General features: G+C 38.1%; 1 protein-coding gene across 6 annotated transcripts in view; it reads left to right on the top strand.

Annotated features, from left to right (window-relative positions):
- EMCN (endomucin) overlaps positions 1 to 24,560 on the top strand; it is a 126,548-nt gene that overhangs the window by 86,493 nt on the left and 15,495 nt on the right. For 4 of the 6 annotated variants that reach the window (XM_070452184.1, XM_020884229.2, XM_070452182.1 and 1 more), the window contains 6 exons: positions 100 to 138; positions 12,863 to 12,955; positions 13,386 to 13,439; positions 18,926 to 19,021; positions 23,103 to 23,127; positions 24,278 to 24,339. In XM_070452184.1, coding sequence (XP_070308285.1) covers positions 100 to 138; positions 12,863 to 12,955; positions 13,386 to 13,439; positions 18,926 to 19,021; positions 23,103 to 23,127; positions 24,278 to 24,339 — 369 coding nt within the window. The remainder of the gene's footprint in view (positions 1 to 99; positions 139 to 12,862; positions 12,956 to 13,385; positions 13,440 to 18,925; positions 19,022 to 23,102; positions 23,128 to 24,277; positions 24,340 to 24,560) is intronic. The other 2 variants (XM_070452183.1, XM_070452185.1) reach the window with 2 other exon arrangements.

The raw sequence follows: 24,560 nt of genomic DNA, 5'->3' as shown, positions 1-24,560 counted from the left end.
GATCTCTATGCATTTACCACCTGAAACAATTGTGAGAGTTGATATTTGATATTCAGTGTTTAATTTTAGCAATTTTCTTTCTTTTTTTTTTCTCTAAAGCTGAGACTTGGAGTTCCATCAAAGCAACAGAAACACCAGGTAAGTTCATTTTCTTTTCTCTGAGAATATTCCTGAGCAAAATCCCAAGAAGGAGACAAAGTAGATCAATCAGTTTGAGGACAGGGTGAAATAGTATAAAAGAAAATATTACAATGGCAACTAAAATATTTAGGAAACCTTGTATTACAAAGAAAAATGCAGACAAGGAGAGTATGCAACAGTGTGTCTGAGTGCTCTTGGGCTTGGGTTAGTGGAACCAGTCCTGGGAAATGCATAAAGCTTGTGGAATTTTCCTCTCCCCAGAGCCTACTGTTCCTGGTCTGTTTGTGTGGTCAGCTTGCCCTCTCCCAGAAGTATAGCGTGTGCTTTTGCTGTTGTCTCTACTTTCTAACATAGCCTGGTCCCGGCATCCAAAGAGATGATGTTATAAACCACAGTTAACAGTCTAAAATGCTATCACTTCGAGAAGCGCTCATGCTGTGCCATCCTTAGTTTTAAGCTGAAAATATTTTGGATGATGGAGCAATGGAAATTGGAGATTATTGGCAGAGGAAAATGGTCATGTTGAATCTTCATATTGTTTTGAAATTGTAATTATTTGAAGATTTTTATTTTCCTAACTCCTATCTGGTACATGTACAAGTGACAGATCTCTTAGGTTATCAATATTAACCACCTTTGCTATATACAAAATGAGAAATACGTCAAATAAACCTAGGAGATCATGAACCTTTTTTTTTTTTTGGACCAGAAAAAGATTTATTGCTGGCTGAGCAAGGAGAACAGGTGGCTTGGAAATACACAGATAATGTAACTTTTTTAAAAAAATGGAAAAATAAAGCCATGAAAATTATGAGTGACTCTAATAACATTTTCACAGCAAATTTCCTAAATAGTCATCATGGTCTACCCTCAAGAATTAGAAACAGGAATTATATGCTTTTAACTTTTAATTATTTATCTTCTACATAATACATCAAATAATAAAGGAAGTTATTTTTATATTGTTAACTCTCTATTTCACCTCATCACCATATTTTTTATCCTTTATTTCCATCTATACAATCTAGAAATGCACTGGAAAAAGCCCTGGGAAAAACAAAACATAAAAATAGTGCATCCAGGCAAAGAGGGCAGCTTTGCGTTGGCTGATGCTTTGCACTGTTCTGGAGAAATCCTGTCCCCTGTTTCATGGCTTGGTTATCAAGGGAGGCTGCCAAATTGTCAGCTCTTTTTAAGGAGAGACCAAAACATCTTTTATTTTGTTTAAAAAATAGTATTTACAAAATGCCAGCTTAAACTACAATTGATTTTTACATGTAATAAAAAGCACATTTAGATTTTAATTTTGAGTTATAGAAACTAATTCTCCTAAAACAGATAATAGATAAACCATTGATTTGAACAGTGAATTAGAAAGAAATAAGGCTGATTCTATCAACTGCAAGAAAGGTCAGTCTTAAACTTCTGATATATGGTAGGGCTAAAGCCTAAATCCAGGTTCACTCAAAAAAAATTAACAAATATCCCTCATCTTCCTTAAAATAATTAGTATTTTTCTTTTAGGTAACATTGAGCCCAACGTCTAGCCCAAAGAATCTTTAGCAATGCTTACTTCTCATAAACATGAGCTAATACACATTTAGTCTCTGCCTAGAACAATCATAGCTCTCACATTTGACATTTTCTTTCATATAATGCATCTGGCTTTAATTTCCATGAAAAATTGTGTTTTTACCACTCTCTTCAAAAATTATTATTAAGAATCTAGAAACTGGTAATTGTTTTATGTAGAATCTTTTTTTGGAATTCAGAATAAGGCAACTGTATATAAAATGTGAATTATAAGCAATTATATGTAGATATGGACTTCCCTGTTGGCTCACATGGTAAAGAATTTGCCTGCAATGCAGGAGACCCAGGTTCGATGCCTGAGTTGGGAAGATTCCCTGGAGAAGGGAATGGATATCCATTCCAGTATTCTTGCATGGAGAATTCCATGGACAAAGGAGCTTGGCAGGCTATAGTCAATGGGGTTGTAAAGAGTCAGACACAACTGAGCAACTAATACTTTCCTTTTCTATATGAGGATATGACATTCAATTTTATATAATAAACATACAAGAAAGATAGTCACAGTTAGATGGACCTGATTGATCAAGGTCAGAAGACATGTCTGTTCATTCCATTCAATAGAGCAAAGGTTGTATGAATGGGCAGCTGTGTTTAGTAATGCTAAGCGTGAGAAGGAATTCACACCCAATATCTAAAACATGTGGGAGAGTCAAACTTCAACTGCCCACTGTAACATACCTTGTAAGATTCCAAGTTTAGTATAATCCCTTGCTAAATATACAGAAGGATATATTCAACCAATCAGTACTAACCAAGGCATTCCATCTTTGTTCTGTTCCATCACATGTAGCACTAGCTAAGATTTTGAGTGATACATGGAGCCTGCCATTAAGGGTTACTAAAGACTAGTCAATATAATAAATTACTATAACTCCAGCAGTCATGTAGGTATAAAGCAATGTGTCATTGATAAGCCTCAGATAAACTTATGTTAGGATCAGAGGAGGGAAAGAATTTTTTTCCCTTTATTTGTGGTTGTAGCATACATTGGGTGGGATAAAAGCAGTTTAAGAAAGACGAGAAAAGGGTTCTTGAAAAAAGTGGTCTTCTAGCTGCCAGATTTTTGTGCCTACTGATTTTTAGCTCTGAGTTCAGAGCTAATGAAGATAAGGAAAGACCCACTAAAAAGTGTTGAAAGACTGTTTATTCCCTGGAGATATATGCAGACATTATGTGGCCATTACAACAATTTAAAGCAATGATAGAATTCACTTTTGTTTAGCCTTATCATTTTCCCACAGACAGTCAGAGATAATAACTTGTCCTTGAAAATTAACCTCTTGATTTCTTTGTTAAGAGACCTCATCTTAAAGAAAAATGGGCCAATATGCCTCAATATATTGGAAAAGGAATAAACCATTTGCCCATAATTTCCTGAAAATACAACTATGTTTGTCCAGGTTTTCCAGAGAAGCAAAACAAAGAGAATATGCATATATAAATATGTATTTATATAAACATATGGAAATCTCTAAAGAGATGTATTATAAAGAATTGGCTCATGCATTACAGAGTCTGAGAAGTCCCGAGACCTCAGTTGGCAAACTGGAGGCCCAGAAAGCGGGGAGAGTACCTGGTGCAGTTCTAGTCCCAGTCCAAAGTGCTGAGACCAGAAGAGCAGATGGTGTAAGTTCCAGGCTGAAAGCTAGAAAGCTCAAGATCCAAGAAGAGCCAATAGCTCAGTTCGAAGGCATGGAAACACTGATACCCCAGCTCAAGACAATCAGGCAGAAAGAATTCCTTCTTACTCCAGGGAACCTTTCTGTTTGTGTGTGAGTGCATGTTTAGTCATGTCCATCTCTTTGCGACCCTGTACAGGCCTTCAACTGATTGGATGAGAGCCACCCTAATGGAGGTAATATATTTCACTCATCTACTCATTTGAATATTAATCTCATCCAAAAACACTTTCACAGGCACACCCAGAATAATGCTTGACCAATATCTGAGAGGCAAGTTCAATACCTGGGTTGGAAAAAATCCCCTGGAGAAGGAAGTGACAACCCACTCCAGTATTCTTACCTGGGAAATTCCATGGACAGAGGAGCCTGTCAGGCTACAGTCCATGGGGTCACAAAGAGTCAGACACAACTTTGTGACTAAAAAACCATATAAAATATCTGAGAACCCCATGGCCAAGTCAACATAAAAAATTAATCATCACAACAGGCTCACTGTGACCAGCACAGCTTGTGAAAACTCTTGTACGCATCTTCTTTAGTTTCTCAACTGTGTTTCAGGGCCTCAGTTGTTTTTTAGACATTAATTTTTTTATGGAAAATCAGAAGCTAGTACAAACAACTGCCGTCAAAGCTGACTACTGGCCTTTGGAAAGGAGGATTCTCTGTCCTGGTGCATTCATTGTACAGGACATCTTATGCAGTGCCTCGAGTTGGTTACTGGCCTCCAGAAATTCATATAATGTGAAACACAAACTATTTTATACAGAGGATTACTTACCTGAATATTCTAACTTTGAATGACAGAATCTTGATACTATTGTTCAGTTAGAATGTACTCAAACTAGAAATATAGCCATAGCAAATGATATCCTGAGTTGTTTTAGTAACTTGGAAATTTTATGATGTTTAAAAATTAGTTGAGAATAAAATAACTCAGTTATGGAATGAGAAATAGAAATTAGCCTAGGGCCTGGCATAAGCTTCCACTTGGGAAATTATATGAACCTGTAAATCTAGGTATGGCTAAATGGTTTCTCCTCTGGTTCAGGGATCTGATAAGTCTCTGAGAAGTGCTCGACACTCTAGAGAGTGCTTGAGACTCTCTAGTCTACACTGAAAGGTCATAAAAATTCACAATCTTGGACTTCCCTGGTGGCTCAGTGGATAAGAACCCACCTGCCAAAGCAGGGGCACAGGTTTGTCACTTTCCACTGTCTCCCCATCTATTTGCCATGACGTGATGGAACCAGATGCCATGATCTTAGTTTTCTGAATGTTAAGCTTTAAGCCAACTTTTTCACTCTCCTCGTTCACCTTCATCAAGACGCTCTTTAGTTCTTCTTAACTTTCTGCCATAAGGGTGGTGTCATCTGCATATCTGAGGTTATTGATATTTCTCTTGGCAATCTTGATTCCAGCCTGTGCTTCATCCAGCCCAGCATTTCTCATGATGTACTCTGCATATCAGTTAAATAGGGCAACAATATACAGCCTTGACCTACTCCTTTTCCGATTTGGAACCAGTCTGTTGTTCCATGTCCAGTTCTAACTGTTGCTTCCTGATCTGCATACAAATTTCTCAAGAGGCAGGTCAGGTGGTCTGGTATTCCCATCTCTTTCAGAATTTTCCACAGTTTATTGTGATCCACACAGTCAAAGGCTTTGGCATAGTCAATAAAGCAGAAGTCGATATTTTCCTGGAACTCTCTTGCTTTTTTGATGATCCAGCAGATGTTGGCAATTTGATCTCTGGTTCCTTTGCCCTTTCTAGAACCAGCTTGAACATCTGGAATTTCATGGTTCATGTATTGTTGAAGCCTGGCTTGGAGAATTTTGAGCATTACTTTGCTAGCATATGAGATGAGTGCAATTGTTCAGTAGTTTGAGCACTCTTTGGGATTGTCTTTTGTTGGACTGGAATAAAAACAGACCTTTTCCAGTCCTGTGGCCACAACTGCGTTTTCCAAATTTGCTGACACATTGAGTGCAGCACTTTCACAGCATCATCTTTTAGGATTTAGATAGCTCAACTGGAATTCCATAACCTCCACTAGCTTTGTTTGTAGTGATGCTTCCTAAGGCCCACTGGACTTTGCATTCCAGGATGTCTGGCTCTGAATTTGTCAATAAGGAGTTCATGATCTGAGCCACAGTCAGCTCCCAATCTTGTTTTTGCTACTGTATAGAGTTTCTCCATCTTTGGCTGCAAAAAATGTAATCAGTCTGATTTTGGTGTCGACCATCTGGTGATGTCCATGTGTAGTCTTCTCTTGTGTTGTTGGAAGAGGGTGTTTGCTATGACCAGTGCGTTCTCTTGGCAAAACTATTATCCTTTGCCCTGCTTCATTCTGTATTGCAAGGCCTAATTTGCCTGTTACTCTAGGTGTTTCTTGACTTTCTAGTTACATATTAAAAAGCTTCTCTATGTTTTCGGGTCATATTATCCACATTGTGAATTTAAGGTAAGACGATGTATATATTTGGGGAGAGAGATGAGAACATTCTAAAGCTTTCAGAATGCTGCAAAAAAAAAAATTCATTTGTCTCATTGATAATGATGACATTAGCAAGTAAAAGATGAACTCAACTCACTTAAAATCTGTTGGTTGCATGGCTTCATGGAAAGGAAACAGAAACGGTTTTGAGTCACGTTTGCCTTATGTTTTAGCTCTTCCGCTTCTTGTCAGATGTGTTACCTCATCTCTGTAAGCCACAGTACCTCTCATTTTTACACCACAGGATAAAAATGTTTAAGAATAAAGTAAGTTAGCATGTATGGAAGTAATTTGCACAGTGCCCCATTTATTCGTTATATATGGTGTATAATTTTCTGGAATTTAATAACTATATTAAATCACAAAAGAAAAATATGTCCTCCTTCTACATATATTTCTTCAGTTACTTAAAGTAAACAAATCTCTAGTCACGGTTACTACTGGGTTAGAGGGTGCTATTACCTCTGCTTAGTTCTGCTGAGGACCCAAAGCAAAGTGAACAAAATTTGAGATAAATTTTTTTTTGCATAGCTTGAAGAATACAAGTAGGTGAGAATGTTAAGGTCCGATGATAGCAAAAATTAATTTTTATCATGTGAAGGCAGGAAAGTTTCCTTTAAATATTTTGCCCATTGAGTACATGGGGTGTTCCTTTAAGGGTGAAAATGCAGACTAGCAAGGACAAAATCTGGCTCAAAAGGAACCCTGATAAAAACGACTCTAAAATCTTAAAGCTAAAAGTCACCTCAGTGGGGGGAAAGAAAAAGAGCTACTTCTGAAAATCACATACAGGCTATGCAGGTGAAGGAACATCGGACTACAAAAGTAACATAATTTCAGGGAATCAAGAATAGATTAAAGGAAATCTGTATTTTGTGAAGACAGTTTAACTCTGCTATCAGAACTTGACATAAGTGACATAAAGCAAAACCACACACCAGTTTTACCTGCTACTCTTGGCATCAAAATCCTAACTTATTAAAATGCTAATTAATGATATATGAATAGTTGCAGAGACATTTCCCATTTCTAAAAACGCTTAGGTTTGCTCACGTTTTTGTTCTTTTTAAATAAGTGAAGTTCTTCAGTATAAGAAGTGCTTGCTCCAGAAGATGAGCTGTGTATACAATGGAATATTACTTAACCATAAAACAAATGAAATAATGTCATTTGCTGCAACGTGGATGGACCTAGGGATTATCATATTATGTGAAGTAAGTCAGATAGAAAGAGACAAATATCATATGGTATGATGTATATGTAGAATCTAAAAAAAAAAATGATACAAATGAACTTATCTACAGAAGAGAAGTAGAGTCACAGATATAGGAAACAATCTTATGGTTACCAAAGGGACTAATGAAGGGTGTGGGGAGAGGTAAATTAGACATTTGGGATTAACATGTTCACACTACTATATATAAAATAGGTAAACAACAAGGACCTACTGTGTAGCATGGGGAATTATACACAATATCTTGTAATGACCTATAATAGAAAAGAATCTGAAAAAGAATATACATTTGTATCTGTGCATGTGTATAACTGAATCACTGTGCTGTATACTTGAGACTAATCCAACATTGTAAATTAAACACATGTCAACATAAATAAATAAATGAAGTTAGAGGAAAAGCATTAAAAAAGTAAAAGTGACCTCAGGGATATATCAGCATATTGCCTCTCAAAACACAGGGTGGGACCAACGATACTTATAGCATTTATTGACTGAACTGCTGATGTGCCGCTTACTTATATAATAGATCAAATTCCATTCTGATAACGAAAGCCTAGAGTAAACCATGCTCTCCTTCCCTGAATGTCAGGAGGCTCAGAATCAATTCTTACAGCCAACATCAGCAACCGTATTGATGCTTGGTATTAATTCTTAGAAGGAGCTTATTTGTTTCTTCCATTTGTCATTGCTTTGATTTCTTATTTCTATTTTATGCATCTTATGCTACATATCATTACTTAACTAAAGTTAAAAGTTCGAGAAAGCCAGAAGGGACTCCTCCAGCTCAAGTCCCTCCTCAGAGAAGTCCACAGTTCCCAGGGGGAGGACTGCTTTCGTATCACCTTGCCAGGCTGTCATTGGTTGGGAACTGCCTGCAGGAAGTATGAAACCAGTAAAGACACAAGATGGAATTCAGAGAGCAAGTGGAGAACCTCAGTCAAAATTTACACTATCGGTACTTCGCCTTTCATGACGCGCATTCTCATACTCACCAGAGTGCCCTGGGGCAGCAATAAGGTCTTCTGTCTTAAAAACTTTCCATAATTTATCTAATAAGTTGCTTCAGTTGTGTCCAACTCTTTGCAACCATATGGACTGTAGCCCGCCAGGCTTCTCTGGCCATGGGATTCTCCAGACAAGAATGCTGGAGTGAATTGCCATGCTCTCCTCCAGGGGATCTTCCCAACCCAGGGAGTGAACCTGCATCTCTTTTGTCTCCTGCATTGTCAGATGGGTTCTTTGCCACTAGTGCCACCTGGCAAGAGCCAAATGTGTCCCACTGTCAGATGCCAGTAGGGTAAATTTGGATATGAATTATTACAATAGACTTGACTCTGCAGGTCTCTTTATTACAACAGAGTTTGTTCCAAGGGTCTCTGCCTCAAACAGCCTGCTCCAAGTTCTAGCTTGAAGTCTGCAAACTAAATTTAAGTCATAACTTATCAATAATTTGATAGTGAATACCGTCAACAAAAGTAAAAGTCGAAGAGAAAATTTATATCATCTAAGAGCACCATACACTCAGGTTTCTCATTTCTGACCAGAGCAAAGAAGCTTCTGGAAACTTTTAAGTGTCTGCAGAGTCAAATACCTTTATACTTAGAAAGTCTGAGAAAATTAGATAAATTGACTTTGGTTGAAAGACACAACTATCTAATCACAATATAGCAACTGTACTTATACTATACATATTATGTTATTATACTATTATAAAATAATATGGGCTTCCCTGGTGGCTCAGATGGTAAAGAATCTGCCTGCCAATGGAGAACCCTGCGTTTGATCCCTGGGTCAGGAAGCTACCCTGGTGAAGAGAGTGGTAACCCACTCCAGTGTTCTTGCCTAGAGAATTCCATGGACAAAGGAGACTGATTGGCTATAATCTATGGGGTTGCAAAGAGTCGGATACCACTGAGTGACTAACACTTTCACTTTCATAAAGTAATATAGTAATATAATCTAAATTAACATGTATATTACACTTCTATATTAATTATATATATAATAAACAGTATCAACACTTCTAAAGAATTTTAATTTATTTTTACTTATTTAATTTTCACACTATGATGAAGTAAAATTATAATCATGTTTTTATTTTGAAATCCAGTTTTATTATTAATTTTTCTGATCACAGATTAGCACATGCTCATAGTAAATATTTTTAAAGTAATCTAGGTTTAGAGAAGTATATAATATTGTAGACAGTTAAAATCCTCCATAAATGTTATCACTTATTCTCAGAATAATTTTTAACAATTTGATATATCTTCTTGCATATTTTTTGGAGAAGGCAATGGCACCCCACTCCAGTACTCTTGTCTGGAAAATCCCATGGACGGAGGAGCCTGGTGGGCTGCAGTCCATGGGGTCTCGAAGAGTCGGACACGACTGAGTGACTTCACTTTCACTTTTCACTTTCATGCATTGGAGAAGGAAATGGCAACCCACTCCAGTGTTCTTGCCTGGAGAATCCCAGGCACGGGGGAGCCTGGTAAGCTGACGTCTATGGGGTCACACAGAGTCGAACACGACTGAAGTGACTTAGCAGCAGCAGCAGCAGCTTGCATATTTTTATATTCTTTGGTAACATTTATTACTAATATTGATATTTTATCAAATGCAAGATTAGAGTACATGTATTTTTAAACTTATACTTTTTCACTTACTACTGCCCTAAACAACTTTTTAAATGTGGAAACTCAGACACAGAGTTGAAGTGCCTTGCCTAAGATTCCACAGCAAGTAAGTGCTCAAGTCACATTTGAGCCCAGGGGCTCAGTCTTCAGAATCGTGCTCTCAACCATCCACTGCACCTCTCTTGTACCTCCTCTGCTGATAATGCTTTAGGAGTAATGTGGGATAATAAAGAGTCTCAGTGAGATCCACATAAGTCATCAACTCTGCACATATCATGGCTCCCTCCATCTTAATTGCAGAAAGAATCACATTAAACTGACAATTTATGAATTCAGCCAAGACCTGTCATTTTATCAGTGTGGTCATGATAATGGACAGAGTTTCTCAAACTGTAAGTTAATTCCCTTTAGTGGGTCATGACTAGTATTTTTAAAAATGAAGCAAAAGAGACTAGAAAACATAAGAAGGTATTCAATGTAATAGAGGTGAAGTGTGTGTGTGTGTGTGTGTGTGTGTGTGTGTGTGTGCTGGATTCAGAAATGATTTTTTAACTAAAGGTTGTGGTCATAAGAAAAAAAAAAACTATTTATTCAAGGAGCCACCATATCCTCTTTTAAAAATAATTAATTCTAGGGACTTCTGTGATGGTCTAGTGGTTAAGAATCTGCCTTCCAGTGCAGGGGATTTGGGTTTAATCCTCGGTTTACCAACTAAAATCCCACATGCCACAGAGTGGGGCAACTACTGGGCCTCTGTGCCATGTGCCAAATAAATAAATATTTTTTAAAAAGGGTTAATCCTATTGTCCACCCGTGGATCTTTAGCAATAACAGCACTGGATAGTCAACACATTTTAAGTAGAAAAGTTTGGAGTTTCATCTGATCCAGATAGATTATGCTCAGAACTGCAGCCACCACTTAGCCTGCCTATGAGAAGGTAATAAGGTAGAATGTGGAGTGTTGAAAATTACTGCTACTGCTACTGCTAAGTCACTTCAGTCGTGTCCGACTCTGTGCGACCCCATCCCTGGGATTCTCCAGGCAAGAGCACTGGAGTGGGGTTGCATGTCCTTCTCCAATGCATAAAAGTGAAAAGTGAAAGTGACGTCACTCAGTCATGCCTGACTCTTCGCGACCCCATGGACTGCAGCCCACCAGGCTCCTCCGTCCATGGGATTTTCCAGGCAAGAGTACTGGAGTGGGGTGCCGTTGCCTTCTCCGTTGGGAAATCCCAGGAGGATTAATGCCTTTGGTTATTTAATCAGGCATCTCATTCTCTACCAACACAACCAAAAGAGCATTCATCTTTACTCGAACACTTGACACTGGTAAAAGCAGCTAAGTACCAAGCTTTCAGCTAGCTCCTACTCTTATCTTTAAAATTCCTTTTTCTGCCTGCTTAGTGCACTAGCCTGACGTTTTCCTTTGTTCTTAGGGGCATATATCTAGCTTCCTCCCACAGATCTCTTGCATAGAAAGAACTGTACAGACTCTTAACATTTTTCTTCCCCCACGGATGTCAGAAATGCATAAGCATGCAGTGCGTGCTGGGCTGTGGGTGGCAAAGAGAGAAAGATCCCAGGTGTCACAGGCAACATCTATTTCTTTTATGTGCTTATCCATGACCTTCCTCTTACATCATCTAAGCAGTCACTTATACTTTAATGCACACCCACTGTAGTCAGAGCTTCATGTGAATGGTGGGAAAGATGGCCCTCACACTCCAGGAACTTGCAATGCATTGTAGAGACAAGGCAAACAGGTGTGGTTAAAAGATACTACTTCATGCTTCAAGAAAAATAGAATGATTTTTCAAAATCCTTTCCAGATGCAAATTACATTTTATTACAGATTCACGAGAATAAATGCTGTACACTTAGAAAACATTTAATTATCTATATTTCCTTGAAATTTATTAAGATTCATGAATTTTGAATAATACATTTTTATTTATTATTTTTTTGCTTGAGTCCTTCTGATGAAAGATGGCAGATATTGACCTAAGCCAACAAATAATAACAATCAATTTAAAAATAACATTTTCCATGGAAAAAAAGAGCAGTGGACATGCATCCAAGAAGCAGTTGCTCTGGAGAAACCAAACAAGTATAAATCACTGCTGAGCTTTCAAGATAAAAATGAAGGGATCTTCCATCATTTTTTTCCCCAGTTCTTCCAGTCAAAGCCTCCATTGCAGTCTTTCTCTCTGACCACTAAAGAACACTATAAACTGCATTTCTGTCCAGTTTAAGTACTTATAATAATAAAAAAAATCAGTATCACTCAAGATTGTAATAGCTAAACTGTGATGAATGCTTTTGCATTGATTTGCATCCCATTCACTGGTGGCTCAGACAGTAAACAGTCTGCCTGCAATGCAGGAGACTGGGGTTTGATTCCCTGGTCAGGAAGAACCCCTGGAGAAGGAAATGGGCAACCCACCCCAGAATCTTCTATCTTGCCTAGAGAATTCCTTGGACAAGGGAACCTGGCGGGCTACAGTCTGTAGGGTCATAAAGAACTGGACACGACTAAGAGACTTACACCTCTTATAGTAGGTATACGGGCTATAGCCTAAAATGAAAAACTTGGGATGTTTCGAGAGAACAGCATGTATATTATCTATAGTGAAACAGATCACCAGCCCAGGTGGGATGCATGAGACAAGTGCTCGGGCCTGGTGCACTGGGAAGTCCCAGAGGAACTGGGAGGGGTGATCGGGATGGGGAATACATGTAACTCCATGGCTGATTCATGTCAATGTTGTGAAGTAATTAGCCTCCAACTAATAAAAATAAATGAAAAAAAAAAAGTCAGAAAAACTTGTTCAAGTTTTATTTTTGGCCAGTTCTTGAAGATATAATACTAACACCCAGGCTTTGTCACTCCAAATTTAATCATCTGTACAGGAGGAACACATGATTTAATGTACAGTTGTATGTATCCCATATTCAGTGATAAACAGTTTTTACAGATCATCTGAAATACAAATGTTTTGAATCTGCAAAGAAATCCAGAAAGAAAAGTAAATACTATAATCTGACTCTCACTCTAGATTTATTGTTTTCCTACAGTTAACACTTCACCACCAGAAGAATCATCTTTCAGAACCACTACATTATCCTCAATATCAGTTACAACTCCAGAAAACAGCTCCCCATATCAAGGTATGAATTCTGTGTTCATGAGTGGAAGCTTGCTTTGCTTAACTACTCTTCACCTAGAAAACATCACCAATTAAAATAAACAGATTACTGAGATATAACTGATATAGAAAAACAGACTGAACATTCTCAGAAAGGAAGGGGACATGAGGAGACTTTTGAAGGTGATGGCTATGTCTGTTACCTTGATTATGGGGATGGTTTCACGGGTATCTGCTTGTGTCCAAACTCTTCAGACTGTATACATTAACTCCCTATCAATCTCGAGTCATAAACAGAACTCTTTCAGAATGAGATAAAATGTTTTCACTTGAAGCTTCGTACCTATCCATCACAGAGGCTACCTAAATAGAGAGTGGGGAGGTAAAAGAAGCCTTGTGAGGGCTGGCACATATTAACCTAAGGTGACTTTTTTTTTTTCTTAAAATAATAGGCCTTGAGAATGCAAAAAATGCAAGCACTTCTACAAACAGCCCCTCTTATTCCAGTGAGTAACACATATATCTTCATTCAATGCAGTAAGTAGATGTGCAGAATGTGTGAATGTCACCAGTAAGGGAAGGGATTCAACTATAAACAACATTTTCGCAAATTTACTTAACCTGAAATCTCATTATAATCCCATATAACTGCTTTGAAAGTTTTCTTCTATTGAATCTTGCTTTAATAAGTACACTTTGAGCATTTTTTTTCCTTACCTTCAGTTCAGTCGCTCAGTCGTGTCCAACTCTTTGCAACCCCATGAATCGCAGCACTCCAGGCCTCCCTGTCCATCACCAACTCCCCAAGTTTACTCAAACTCATGCCCATCAAGTTGGTGATGCCATCCAGCCATCTCATCCGCTGTTGTCCCCTTCTCCTCCTGTCCCCAGCCCCTCTCAGCATCAGGGTCTTTTCCAATGAGTCAACACTTCCCATAAGGTGGCCTAAGTACTGGAGTTTCAGCTTCAGCATCAGTCCTTCCAATGAACAACCAGGACTGATCTCCTTTAGGATGGACTGGTTGGATCTCCTTGCAGTCCAAGGGGCTCTTAAGAGTCTTCTCCAACACCACAGTTCAAAAGCATCAATTTTTAGGCACTCAGCCTTCCTCACAGTCCGACTCTCACATCCATACATGACCACTGGAAAAACCATAGCCTTGGCCAGACAGACCTTTGTTGGCAAAGTAATGTCACTGCTTTTTAATATGCTATCTAGGTTGGTCATAACTTTCCTTCCAAGGAGTAAGCATCTTTTAATTTCATGGCTGCAATCACCATCTGCAGTGATTTTGGAGCCCCCCAAAATAAAGTCTGACACTGTTTCCACTGTTTCCCCATCTATTTCCCATGAAGTAATGGGACCAGATGCCATGATCTTAGTTTTCTGAATGTTGAGCTTTAAGCCAACTTTTTCACTCTCCTCTTTCACCTTCATCAAGAGGCTTTTTAGTTCTTCTTCACTTTCTGCCATAAGGGTGGTGTCATCTGCATACCTAAGGTTATTGATGCTTCTCCCAGCAATCTTGATTCCAGCTTGTGCTTCTTCCAGCCCAGCGTTTCTCATGATGTACTCTGCATATAAGCTAAACAAGCAGGGTGACAATATACAACCTTGACACACTCCTTTTCCTATTTGGACCCAGTCTGTCGTTCCATGTCCAGTTCTAACTGTTGCTTCCTGACCTACATACAAGTTTCTCAAGAGGCAGATCAAGTGGTCTGGTATTCCCATCTCTTTCAGAATTTTCTACAGTTTATTGTGATCCACACAGTCAAAGGCTTTGCCATAGTCAACAAAGCAGAAATAGATGTTTTTCTGGAACTCTCTTGCATTTTCGATGATCCAGCGGATCTTGGCAATTTGATCTCTGGTTCCTCTGCCTTTTCTAAAACCAGCTTGAACATCTGAAAGTTCACGGTTCACATATTCCTGAAGCCTGGCTTGGAGAATTTTGAGCATTACTTTACTAGCATGTGAGATGAGTGCAATTGTGTGGTAGTTTGAGCATTCTTTGGGATTGCCTTTCTTTGGGATTGGAATGAGAACTGACCTTTTCCAGGCCTGTGGCCACTGCTGAATTTTCCAAATTTGCTGGCATATTGAGTGCAGCACTTTCACAGCATCATCATTCAGGATTTGAAATAGCTCAACTGGAATCCCATCACCTCCACTAGCTTTGTTCATAGTGATGCTTCCTAAGGCCCACTTGACTTAACGTTCCAGGATGTCTGGCTCTAGGTGACTGATCACACCATTGTGATTATCTGGGTCTTGAAGATCTTTTTTGTACAGTTCCTCTGTGTATTCTTGCCACCCCTTCTTAATATCTTCTGCTTCTGCTAGGTCCATACCTTTCCTGTCCTTTATTGAACCCATTTTTGCATGAAATGTTCCCTTGGTATCTCTAATTTTCTTGAAGAAATCTCTAGTCTTTCCCATTCTGTGTTTTCCTCTATTTCTTTGCATTGATCACTGAGGAAGGCTTTCTTATCTCTCCTGGCTATTCTTTGGAACTCTACATTCAAATGGGAATATCTTTCCTTTTCTCCTTTGCTTTTCATTTCCCTTCTTTTCACAGCTATTTGTAAGGCCTCCTCAGACAACCATTTTGCCTTTTTGCATTTCTGTTCCGTGGGAATGGTCTTGATCCTTGTCTCCTGTACAATGTCACAAACCTCCGTCTGTAGTTCATCAGGCACTCTGTCTATCAGAACTAGTCCCTTAAATCTATTGCTTACTTCCACTGTATAGTCATAAGGGATTTGATTTAGGTCATATCTGAATGGTCTAGTGGTCTTCCCTACTTTCTTCAGTTTAAGTCTGAATTTGGCAATAAGGAATTCATGATCTGAGCCACAGTCAGCTCCCAGTCTTGTTTTAGCTGACTGTATAGAGCTTCTCCATCTTTGGCTGTAAAGAATATAATCAGTGTGATTTTGCTATTGACCATCTGGTGATGTCCATGTGAAAGTCTTCTCTTGTGTTGTTGGATGAGGGTGTTTGCTATGACCAGTGCATTCTCTTGTCAAAACTCCATTAGCCTTTGCCCTGCTTCATTCCGTACTCCAAGGCCAAATTTGCCTGTTACTCCAGGTGTTTCTTGACTTCCTACTTTTGCAATCTAGTCCCCTATAATGAAAAGGACACCTTTTTTGGGTGTTAGTTCTAAAAGGTCTTGTAGGTCTTCATAGAACCATTCAACTTCAGCTTCTTCAGGGTTACTGGTTGGACATAGGCTTGGATTACTGTGATATTGAATGGTTTGCCTTGGAAATGAACAGAGATCATTCTGTCGTTTTTAAGATTGCATCCAAGTACTGCATTTCGGACTCTTTTGTTGACCGTGATGGCTACTCCATTTCTTCTAAGGGATTCCTGCCCACAGTAGTAGATATAATGGTCATCTGAGTTAAATTCACCCATTCCTGTCCATTTTAGTTTACTGATTCCTAGAATGTTGACATTCACTCTTGCCATCTCCTGTTTGACCACTTCCAATTTGCCTTGATTCATGGACCTAACATTCCAGGTTTCTATGCAATATTGCTCTTTAAAGCATTGGACCTTGCTTCTATCACCAGTCCCATCCACAACTGGGTATTGTTTTTGTTTTGGCTCCATCCCTTCATTCTTTCTGGAGTTATTTTCCACTGATCTCCAGTAGCATATTGGGCACTTACCCACCTGGAGAGTTCCTCTTTCAGTATCCTATCAATTTGCCTTTTCATACTGTTCATGGGATTCTCAAGATAAGAATACTGAAGTGGTTTGCCATTCCCTTCTCCAGTGGACCACATTCTGTCAGACCTCTCCACCATGACCCGACTGTCTTGGGTGGCCCCACACAGCATGGCTTAGTTTCACTGAGTTAGACAAGGCTGTGGTCCTGTGATCAGATTGGCTAGTTTCCTGTGATTGTGGTTTTAGTGTGTCTGCCCTCTGATGCCCTCTCGGAACACCTACCATCTTACTTGGGTTTCTCTACCTTGGATGTGGGGTATCTCTTCATGGCTGCTCCAGCAAATCACAGCTGCTGCTCCTTACCTTGACCTTAGTGCCAAGCAATTACCACCAGAGGTCAAGGTGAATTGATGGGGTTAGCCTCAAATAAGCCAAAGTGCACAGGCAGAGATCTCCATAAAAATGAAAATTCACTTTTACAGAACTTTATCTTAATGTTAAAAACAGCCTTTTAAGAAATGTTCCATTTTAGCAAAAACATATATATGTCATATAGCATACTATATATACTAACACTGAATAGAGAGGATATTCATGAATTTCCCTGGAAACTAAGAATAAGATGAATATATATATATATATATATGAATATATATATATATATATATATATATATATATCATGCAGCTGTGATGATAAAAGATTATCTTAGGTTTAGGTAAAGTCATCCCATTCAAGAAGTCAGCACTGCATTTATGGAGCTGCTGTGTCATGATGCCTTCATTTCAGGAGGCACTAGTGATCTCATGCAAGATCTAATATGAACCCAGCAAGACCTACTTAAAACAATTATTTAACCATAAGAGTGAAGTGTAACCCACCCTACAAATGAATTGGAGAGCTATTCTCAACCCCTGATAAATATAAGTATTATGTACACAAGTAGATGAGAACACCTAACTGATTAGTAACTGTAAGTTCTGTATCTCTACTTAAATTCCTATGACAGCTTTTTTCTTTCATCACTCTTGTTTTAACCTGGGAAATCACTGCCAGAAAAGAAGTCAAATTCTAAAACACACAGCAAGACCCCTCTGTTAATAAGAACAGGAAAAACTCACCCTACTTACTACTGCAGCATCACCATACCCACAAGTAGACATTCATAAGTACACACATATTTCTTAGACTATATTGTTGCACTGCAATATCCATTTATATTCAGTTATGTTCTAATTTAAAGATATTATTACAGAAAGATATTTGTGATTTTCTTAGGAAGTCAGCTTTGTGACCAGAATATTTTCAATAGAACCAGTAAGAGATATATCTTTTTTCCTTTCAGCTTTATTGAGATACAATTGACATACAACACTGTATAAGCTTAAACTGTACTTACATCATAAAACTTATCACAATAGTGAACATCTATCATCTCATATAGATGTAAAATTAAAGAAATATAAAAAAATTGTGATGAGAACTCAAGATTTTGTTACTCTCTTAACTTTCATATATAACATTTGTTGTTGTTGTTCAGCCACTTGGTCGTGTCCAACTCTTTGTGACCCCATGGACTGCAGCACGCCAGGCTTCCCTGTCCTTCACCATCTCCCAGAACTTGCTCAAACTCATGTTCCTTGAGTTAGTGATGCCATTCAACCATCTTGTCCTCTGTCATCCCCTTCTCCTCCTGCCTTCAGTCTTTCCCAGCATCAGGGTCTTTTCTAATACATCATTTCTTTGCATCAGATGGCCAAAATGTTGGAGCTTCAGTTCCAGCATCAGTCCTTCTAATGAATATTCATACATACAACAGTGAATATATAACATACAGCAATGTTAATTATTAATGTATTTAGCAAGTTGTACATTATATCCCTAATACTTTTTATCTTCTAATTAGAAGTTTGTGCTTTTGACTGTCTTCATCCAAGCTATACATTAGTAGCTTCATTATAAAGTAGTGAAGAATATAAACCATGTATATGGATCTGGCTTTACGGGACATCGTCTGTGTGGTCAGTCTCCCACTTCCTCATTCCTTTAGTCACCAGGAGAGTCTTCCTTAGAGTTGGAGTTTTATTTCAGAAAGGCTACAAGACTGACATCAAGTGGGTACATCAGAAATAACAACTAAAGCATAACCCATGAATTAGATATATCTTCTTTGCTTAAAATGTAATGTTTCTAACATAATGATGTTTAAAGAAGAAAGGAAGCATGCATGCTTTTTTTCAGTTCATAACCTATGTGTTATGAGATTCAATACCCACTCTAACTGACAATGTCTCCAATACTTTTTAGGTGTTATTCTGCCTGTGGTTATTGCTTTGATTGTAATAACACTTTCAGTCTTTGCTCTGGTGGGATTGTATCGAATGTGCTGGAACACAGACCCAGGTAGGTAACCATGTTTTGTTTCATTTTGTTTTCCTAAAAGGGGAATATGCTTGCTCAGCCTAAACTTAAATTTAAACTCTTAGTGAGAGAGAGGAAATTTACTCAGGAACAAAATGCTATATTGGTTGATCACAGAAATAGAGGGAAAGGGCAAGGATCAATTGAGTGCTGGTGAATGTAAGGAATTAACTACTAATGGCAGGTGGGGGGTTTCCTGGTGGCTCAGATGGTAAAAATTCGGCCTGCAATGCCGGAGACCTGGGTTCTATCCCTGGGTCGGGAAGATCCACTGGAGCAGGGAGTGGCTACCCACTCCATTATTCTTGCCTGGAGAATTCCACGGACAGAAGAGTCTGGCAGCCTACAGTCCATTGGGTCACAAAGAGTTGGACACGACTGAGGGACTAACACTTTCACTAATGGCAGATATTATCAAATATGGGCACAGTCTTTTTAGCGAAAAAGCCCTAGTTTTGTGGATGGTTGGAGAGTATGGTACTAAAGATGGCATAAAATGACATGCCTTAGCTATAGTGAAGACTTGTTCCGTGTAACAGAATAAAGAGAAATACTGGGACCCATAATTTCCCTTTGGGGCCCATAATTTCAAGAAGAGTGCTTTGTGTCTCACTTCCCTCTTGGGAGGCACAGATTCCTTCCCATGAAGGTGTCTTCCAGGACTGTTGTGTTCTGTTAATTTAATCAGTTCTTCCAGATTGAATACTATTGCCATTTTTAGAGGAATTCTAGTTCCACAATTCTTTGTGATCCTCCTTAATGAAAGTCTTAATGAAAAGTCTTGCTTCTTTTGTTTAAAATGACACTGGCTTCTTTTACATCCTCACTGTTTGTTTTCTTCTTTTTGTTGTTTCATCTTCTCCTCCCTGCCTCTTGAATATTCATGGTTCCCCTAATTGCATTTTATTTTAAAGTGTTTTTTAAAATAAACTTTTAAACTTAATGATAGATTTAGGTTTACAGAAAAGTTGTGAAGATAATTACAGAGAGTTCCCATATACCCTTTATTATTACTAGATTAGTATGATATAATTGCCACATTTAACCAAAATTGATATATTATTAACTAAAGTCCTCATTTTATTCAAATTACTTTCAATCTTTATTCAGTCTTTTTTTCTGTTCTTTTCATTTGATGCTTGTCTAAATCCCCTTTCAGTTCCCAGGAACTTGCCTATGTTACCTTAAACTTTAATCTGTCTTTTCATTTCAGACACTTTCCTGGTTGTATTAAAATAATGGAGCACCATGTATTCTGCTTCATCCATGTTATTCCTTCTCCTAGAATGCCCAGCCCTCTTCTTAACTTTTATAATACACCTAATCTCCATCTTATTCACTAGGATTTACCTTAAAAGCAGATTTAATCTATCCTTTTTTTTTAACATCACATCTTTAAGCAGAGTGGAGTGTTTTGACTCTATAGAATTTAATGATATTATTTATCACACTATAGTGTAGTTACTTCTGCATAAGCCTACTTCCTCTGCAAGTCAAACATCTTATTCTGTTTAGGCTGTTGTAACAAAAATGCTGTCGACTAGATGATTTAAACAACAAAAATTTATTTCTCACAGTTCTGGAGGCTAAGTTCAATCAAGGTACCATCAGATTTGACGTCTGATGAACACACTCTTCCTGGGTTTATACCTGCCTGTGTCTTCACATGGAAGAAGGGACAAGAGAACTCTCTGGGTGTTTTTTACAAGGGCACTAAGCCTTTCCTGAGGACTCTTCCCTCATGACCTAGTCGCTTTCCAAAAGCCCAGCATCCTAATACCATCACACTGAGCATCAAGATTTAACATATGAATGTTACAGGGACACAAACTTTCAGTCCATAGGATCAGGCAAGCCCTCCAAGTCACAAACTACATATGACTCATGTTGTATTGTGGGTAACATAGAGCAGAGAGAGCCTTATTGAATCTTGCAATTTTTAGTGAAATAAAACCTTTCCTTTCCTCACTTTAATTCTAAATATTTCACGAATAGAACTCCCCCTAAGACTCACATACTGTTAAAAAAGTAAAAGTCAATCATTTTTATAACATAGATGCTCTTTTTGTCTACCCTGCGGACACTGTGCCCCAGGACACTAATGAATGCTGTTCCTGAGGCCGATCCCTGACCCTGCAGGGTGTGGACAGTTTGGCGCCTGTGCATGACAGTGCGAAGGGAAGTAATGAGATGAAAACAGCAGTGTTCACTTTAGCTCTTGCTGGAAAATAAGAAGAAAACAAATCAATGTCTTTCCCTTTGGGAGTTTAGTGAATAAACTTCTTAATAATGTCTGAAATATGTTTCCTCACTCAGTTTCCAGAGGGGAACTAGCATTTTTATAAATCAGTTTGATTTCTCTAAGTTCCTAAACCACCAATCAGGAAATCAACCAACCAAGTGGAAAACAGAGAGTGCTGAATATATAGAATAGGGAAAAAATTTGTGGACTAAATACATTTGTAAAAATACCATGTACTGCAAAACTGCTTTGCATAGGGAGATTTGTAAATAAATTATTTGAAAAGTTGGTGATGATGAAACATACCATTTAGGGAAAAAAACGTGTAAGATTCCTACCACTATGGAATTGTTCTGAAGACAGGCAATAGTTTATAACCAAGTTGGGCAGTTGGACAATTAGCCAAATCTATTTGATTGTTGTCAGCTTTGTTTTCTACACAGAATTTACAGCATTGTTATCATTAAATTAGCACCATAAAACACCTGCACTTAATCGCTCTTCAAGTATGTGGGTGAGACTTCATTAAGTTCAGAAAATTCGTAAATCTGCTCTGCTCTCTGGAAGCCAACATGAATCAGAGGTTTTGTATGAAGCTAAGCTTAACTGGATAATTCTGACAGTAGTGTGAACCTTAACCCTATTAAGAATGGCATATATGCATAAAGTAATCTGCTGGTGTGAATCTATCTGCTAGTGAACCCATATTATAGTCTTCTAAGGAAAAATATGAAAGCAAGCAGACAACAAAACATCTGTTCATCCTGCAACAAGGCTATGAGCATTACAGGTGATATCATAGGTAACAGTTATAGTGGGGACTTTTTAATATTATTAAAGTATTTAACTGACCATAGGCAAGATGAGGTTAGATCTAGTTGGTAAACAGCATATGTTGGAGTATCTTAGCCAAAGTGACAGAAATAGAAGTAGCCAAAATTTGAGTGGAAATCAAGGTCTTTATAAGACAATAATTGTCAAAGTCAGGAGTATGATAATCAAAGGCATATCCTGATCTTAGATGTGATCTTAGATGTGAAAGGAAATCCAAGAGATAAGAACCAGTATCCATGAAATAAATCACAGCAAAATCCTGAACAAAGAGAGGACTTTAAGCAATTCTGTTAACTATTTTGACTAATAGGCCGTAGATTAATGCAAGTTTTGACCCCACGAGGCTATGGTCTTGTGCAAAAGGAATCACCCTGTGTTCGCACTCTAACCAAATGCTTGTGGAACAGCCTGGCAAAGCGGGTGGAAGATTCATTGCAGTTAGTAGCCTCAGTGACATTTTTCAGGGTACTTTTGAGAGGCTGAATCAGTGGGCTTCAGATGTAATTAAAAGCAATAACTGCCTCCTCGTGGCTCACAATAGATATGGAGATTTGGGTCCCCAGAAAGAGCAACGTACAAAGAAAAGCCAAAAAATCAATTCTCAGTTCTAAAAGGTAATTCAAGCCTCTGAGGCTGATTTGTTTTCAGTGATGTTAAAATAAATGGATACAGTTCTTGGTGTCTGTGGAATGTGTGATAATGGATAATATTCCACACTGTGGTATGAAACTATAAGGTTAAAATCAGTCCAGAGCTGAGTTCAGTGTATTTGGCCTGGTTTAGACTATACCGTGAATGTATTAGCCATGACCGAGGAATGAATGGTAACCATCTCCGAGGAAATGATCAGTGGGACAGGAATAGGGGGAGAGATTAAAAAGTTAAGAAATGGCTTTAGAAGCATCTTTGCATAGAAAGTGGCGGGAGTCTCAGAGTTTTTGTAGCCAAGCTCTTAGCAATTTTAATAAAAATTTCCTTGTCTCCTAGGCACACAGGAAAATGGAAATGAACAGTAAGTAACTCTCCATCATTTTTTTTTATCTAGAAGATCTATTATTTACATAAGGAAAAGCATTAATCCTATACTCAAACTTTTGTTTTTTAAAGCGTTTGGGTAGAAGGTACAACATCTGGGATTTGGCCACCTATATATCAGGGAACTTTCTCTATTCAAATGAGAAATTCCAACAACTAAAAGGGAAGATTCCTCTTAAGCTTGGATAAAGTGGTAAAATCAGAAATCAAATGTTGAAAAGGAAGATAGAGGAGTGAATACAACCATGAGGAAAAAATCATAGACAAACATATCTAGATTTTTAAAATAGCTTTCCCATGGAAATTTTCAATATGCTTTTCACAATTAGGTAAAATCATGCCTACTCCTTGAGAGAGCTCTGAGTGGCTTTACTTAAACAGCAAATAGTTATCCTGCTTGGTCTTTATTAAAACAAACAAATCAGTCCTTAGCAATCCAGCCAGTGCTACCATCAGGATGCGGCAAAGAGACACACTATTTTAGTGTCAAAACCAAATTCTATGGTTAAGTTTTCTGTGTTGACCTGTCTTTGTAGCCTGCTTTATTGTGGGTGTTTTTGTATATTCCTTGGGTCGTGAACTTTAAGAATAATATCCTTATACCACCTGGCCTTCTGAATTTAAAGTAGAGGTTCTGGAGATGTCCAAGGAGAGGAACTGGGGTTTGAAACTATTTTGAACTGAGGAGGGGTAGGTGGGAACTCTTGTTGAAATAGACAGTTCAGACACTGCACTGCAGTATCCACGACCCCATGAAAATGAATGTCCCCAGAACTCACACCATTCTAAAAGGTTCGGAAACTCTTCTATGTCTTCCCCCTTACAATTCAGAAATGAAGGCATGAGTAATATGGACTCTGAGACAAGTGTTTCATATGACCCATTTTGATGTTTAATTTATCTGATGATCATCACTGTAACAGAATGACAGATTTATTGACTTGAAGTGAAAGTGCTATAAAAGTTTGTGGCTATATCTGAAGAGACAAAAGTTTTGCAATAGAAACACTTAAAAATATATATGCGTGTGTATCTTTGTCTTTCTGTTCATATAATGTTTTCTTTCTTTCACAGATATGTAATACTAATTACGGTAGTGTTAACTTAATGTTTTCTGTTTCAAATAGACCTCAGTCCGATAAAGAGAGTGTGAAACTTCTCACTGTTAAGACAATTTCTCATGAGTCTGGTAAGCTCCCAATATGTTGATTAGATGAAAAATGGTTATTTCAAAATCTGACTTGAATTTTGTTCATGTTACCACAATGAAAAAGCATAACTTCTTTAGAAATAATTATTAACCCCAAGAAATAAATTCTCCTATGAAGGAAAAGTGAGCCCTAGAGATACCATTTGGGGTAAGATATTAGACTATCTGATTTTAATAGGTTGCATGTAGATGTATTCTAA

Source organism: Odocoileus virginianus, chromosome 21 (genome assembly GCF_023699985.2).
Source record: "Odocoileus virginianus isolate 20LAN1187 ecotype Illinois chromosome 21, Ovbor_1.2, whole genome shotgun sequence".
NCBI classification, from domain to species: domain Eukaryota; kingdom Metazoa; phylum Chordata; class Mammalia; order Artiodactyla; family Cervidae; genus Odocoileus; species Odocoileus virginianus.
The sequence above is the reverse complement of the archived record's forward strand: the minus strand, read 5'-3'. Positions and strand labels throughout refer to the sequence as shown.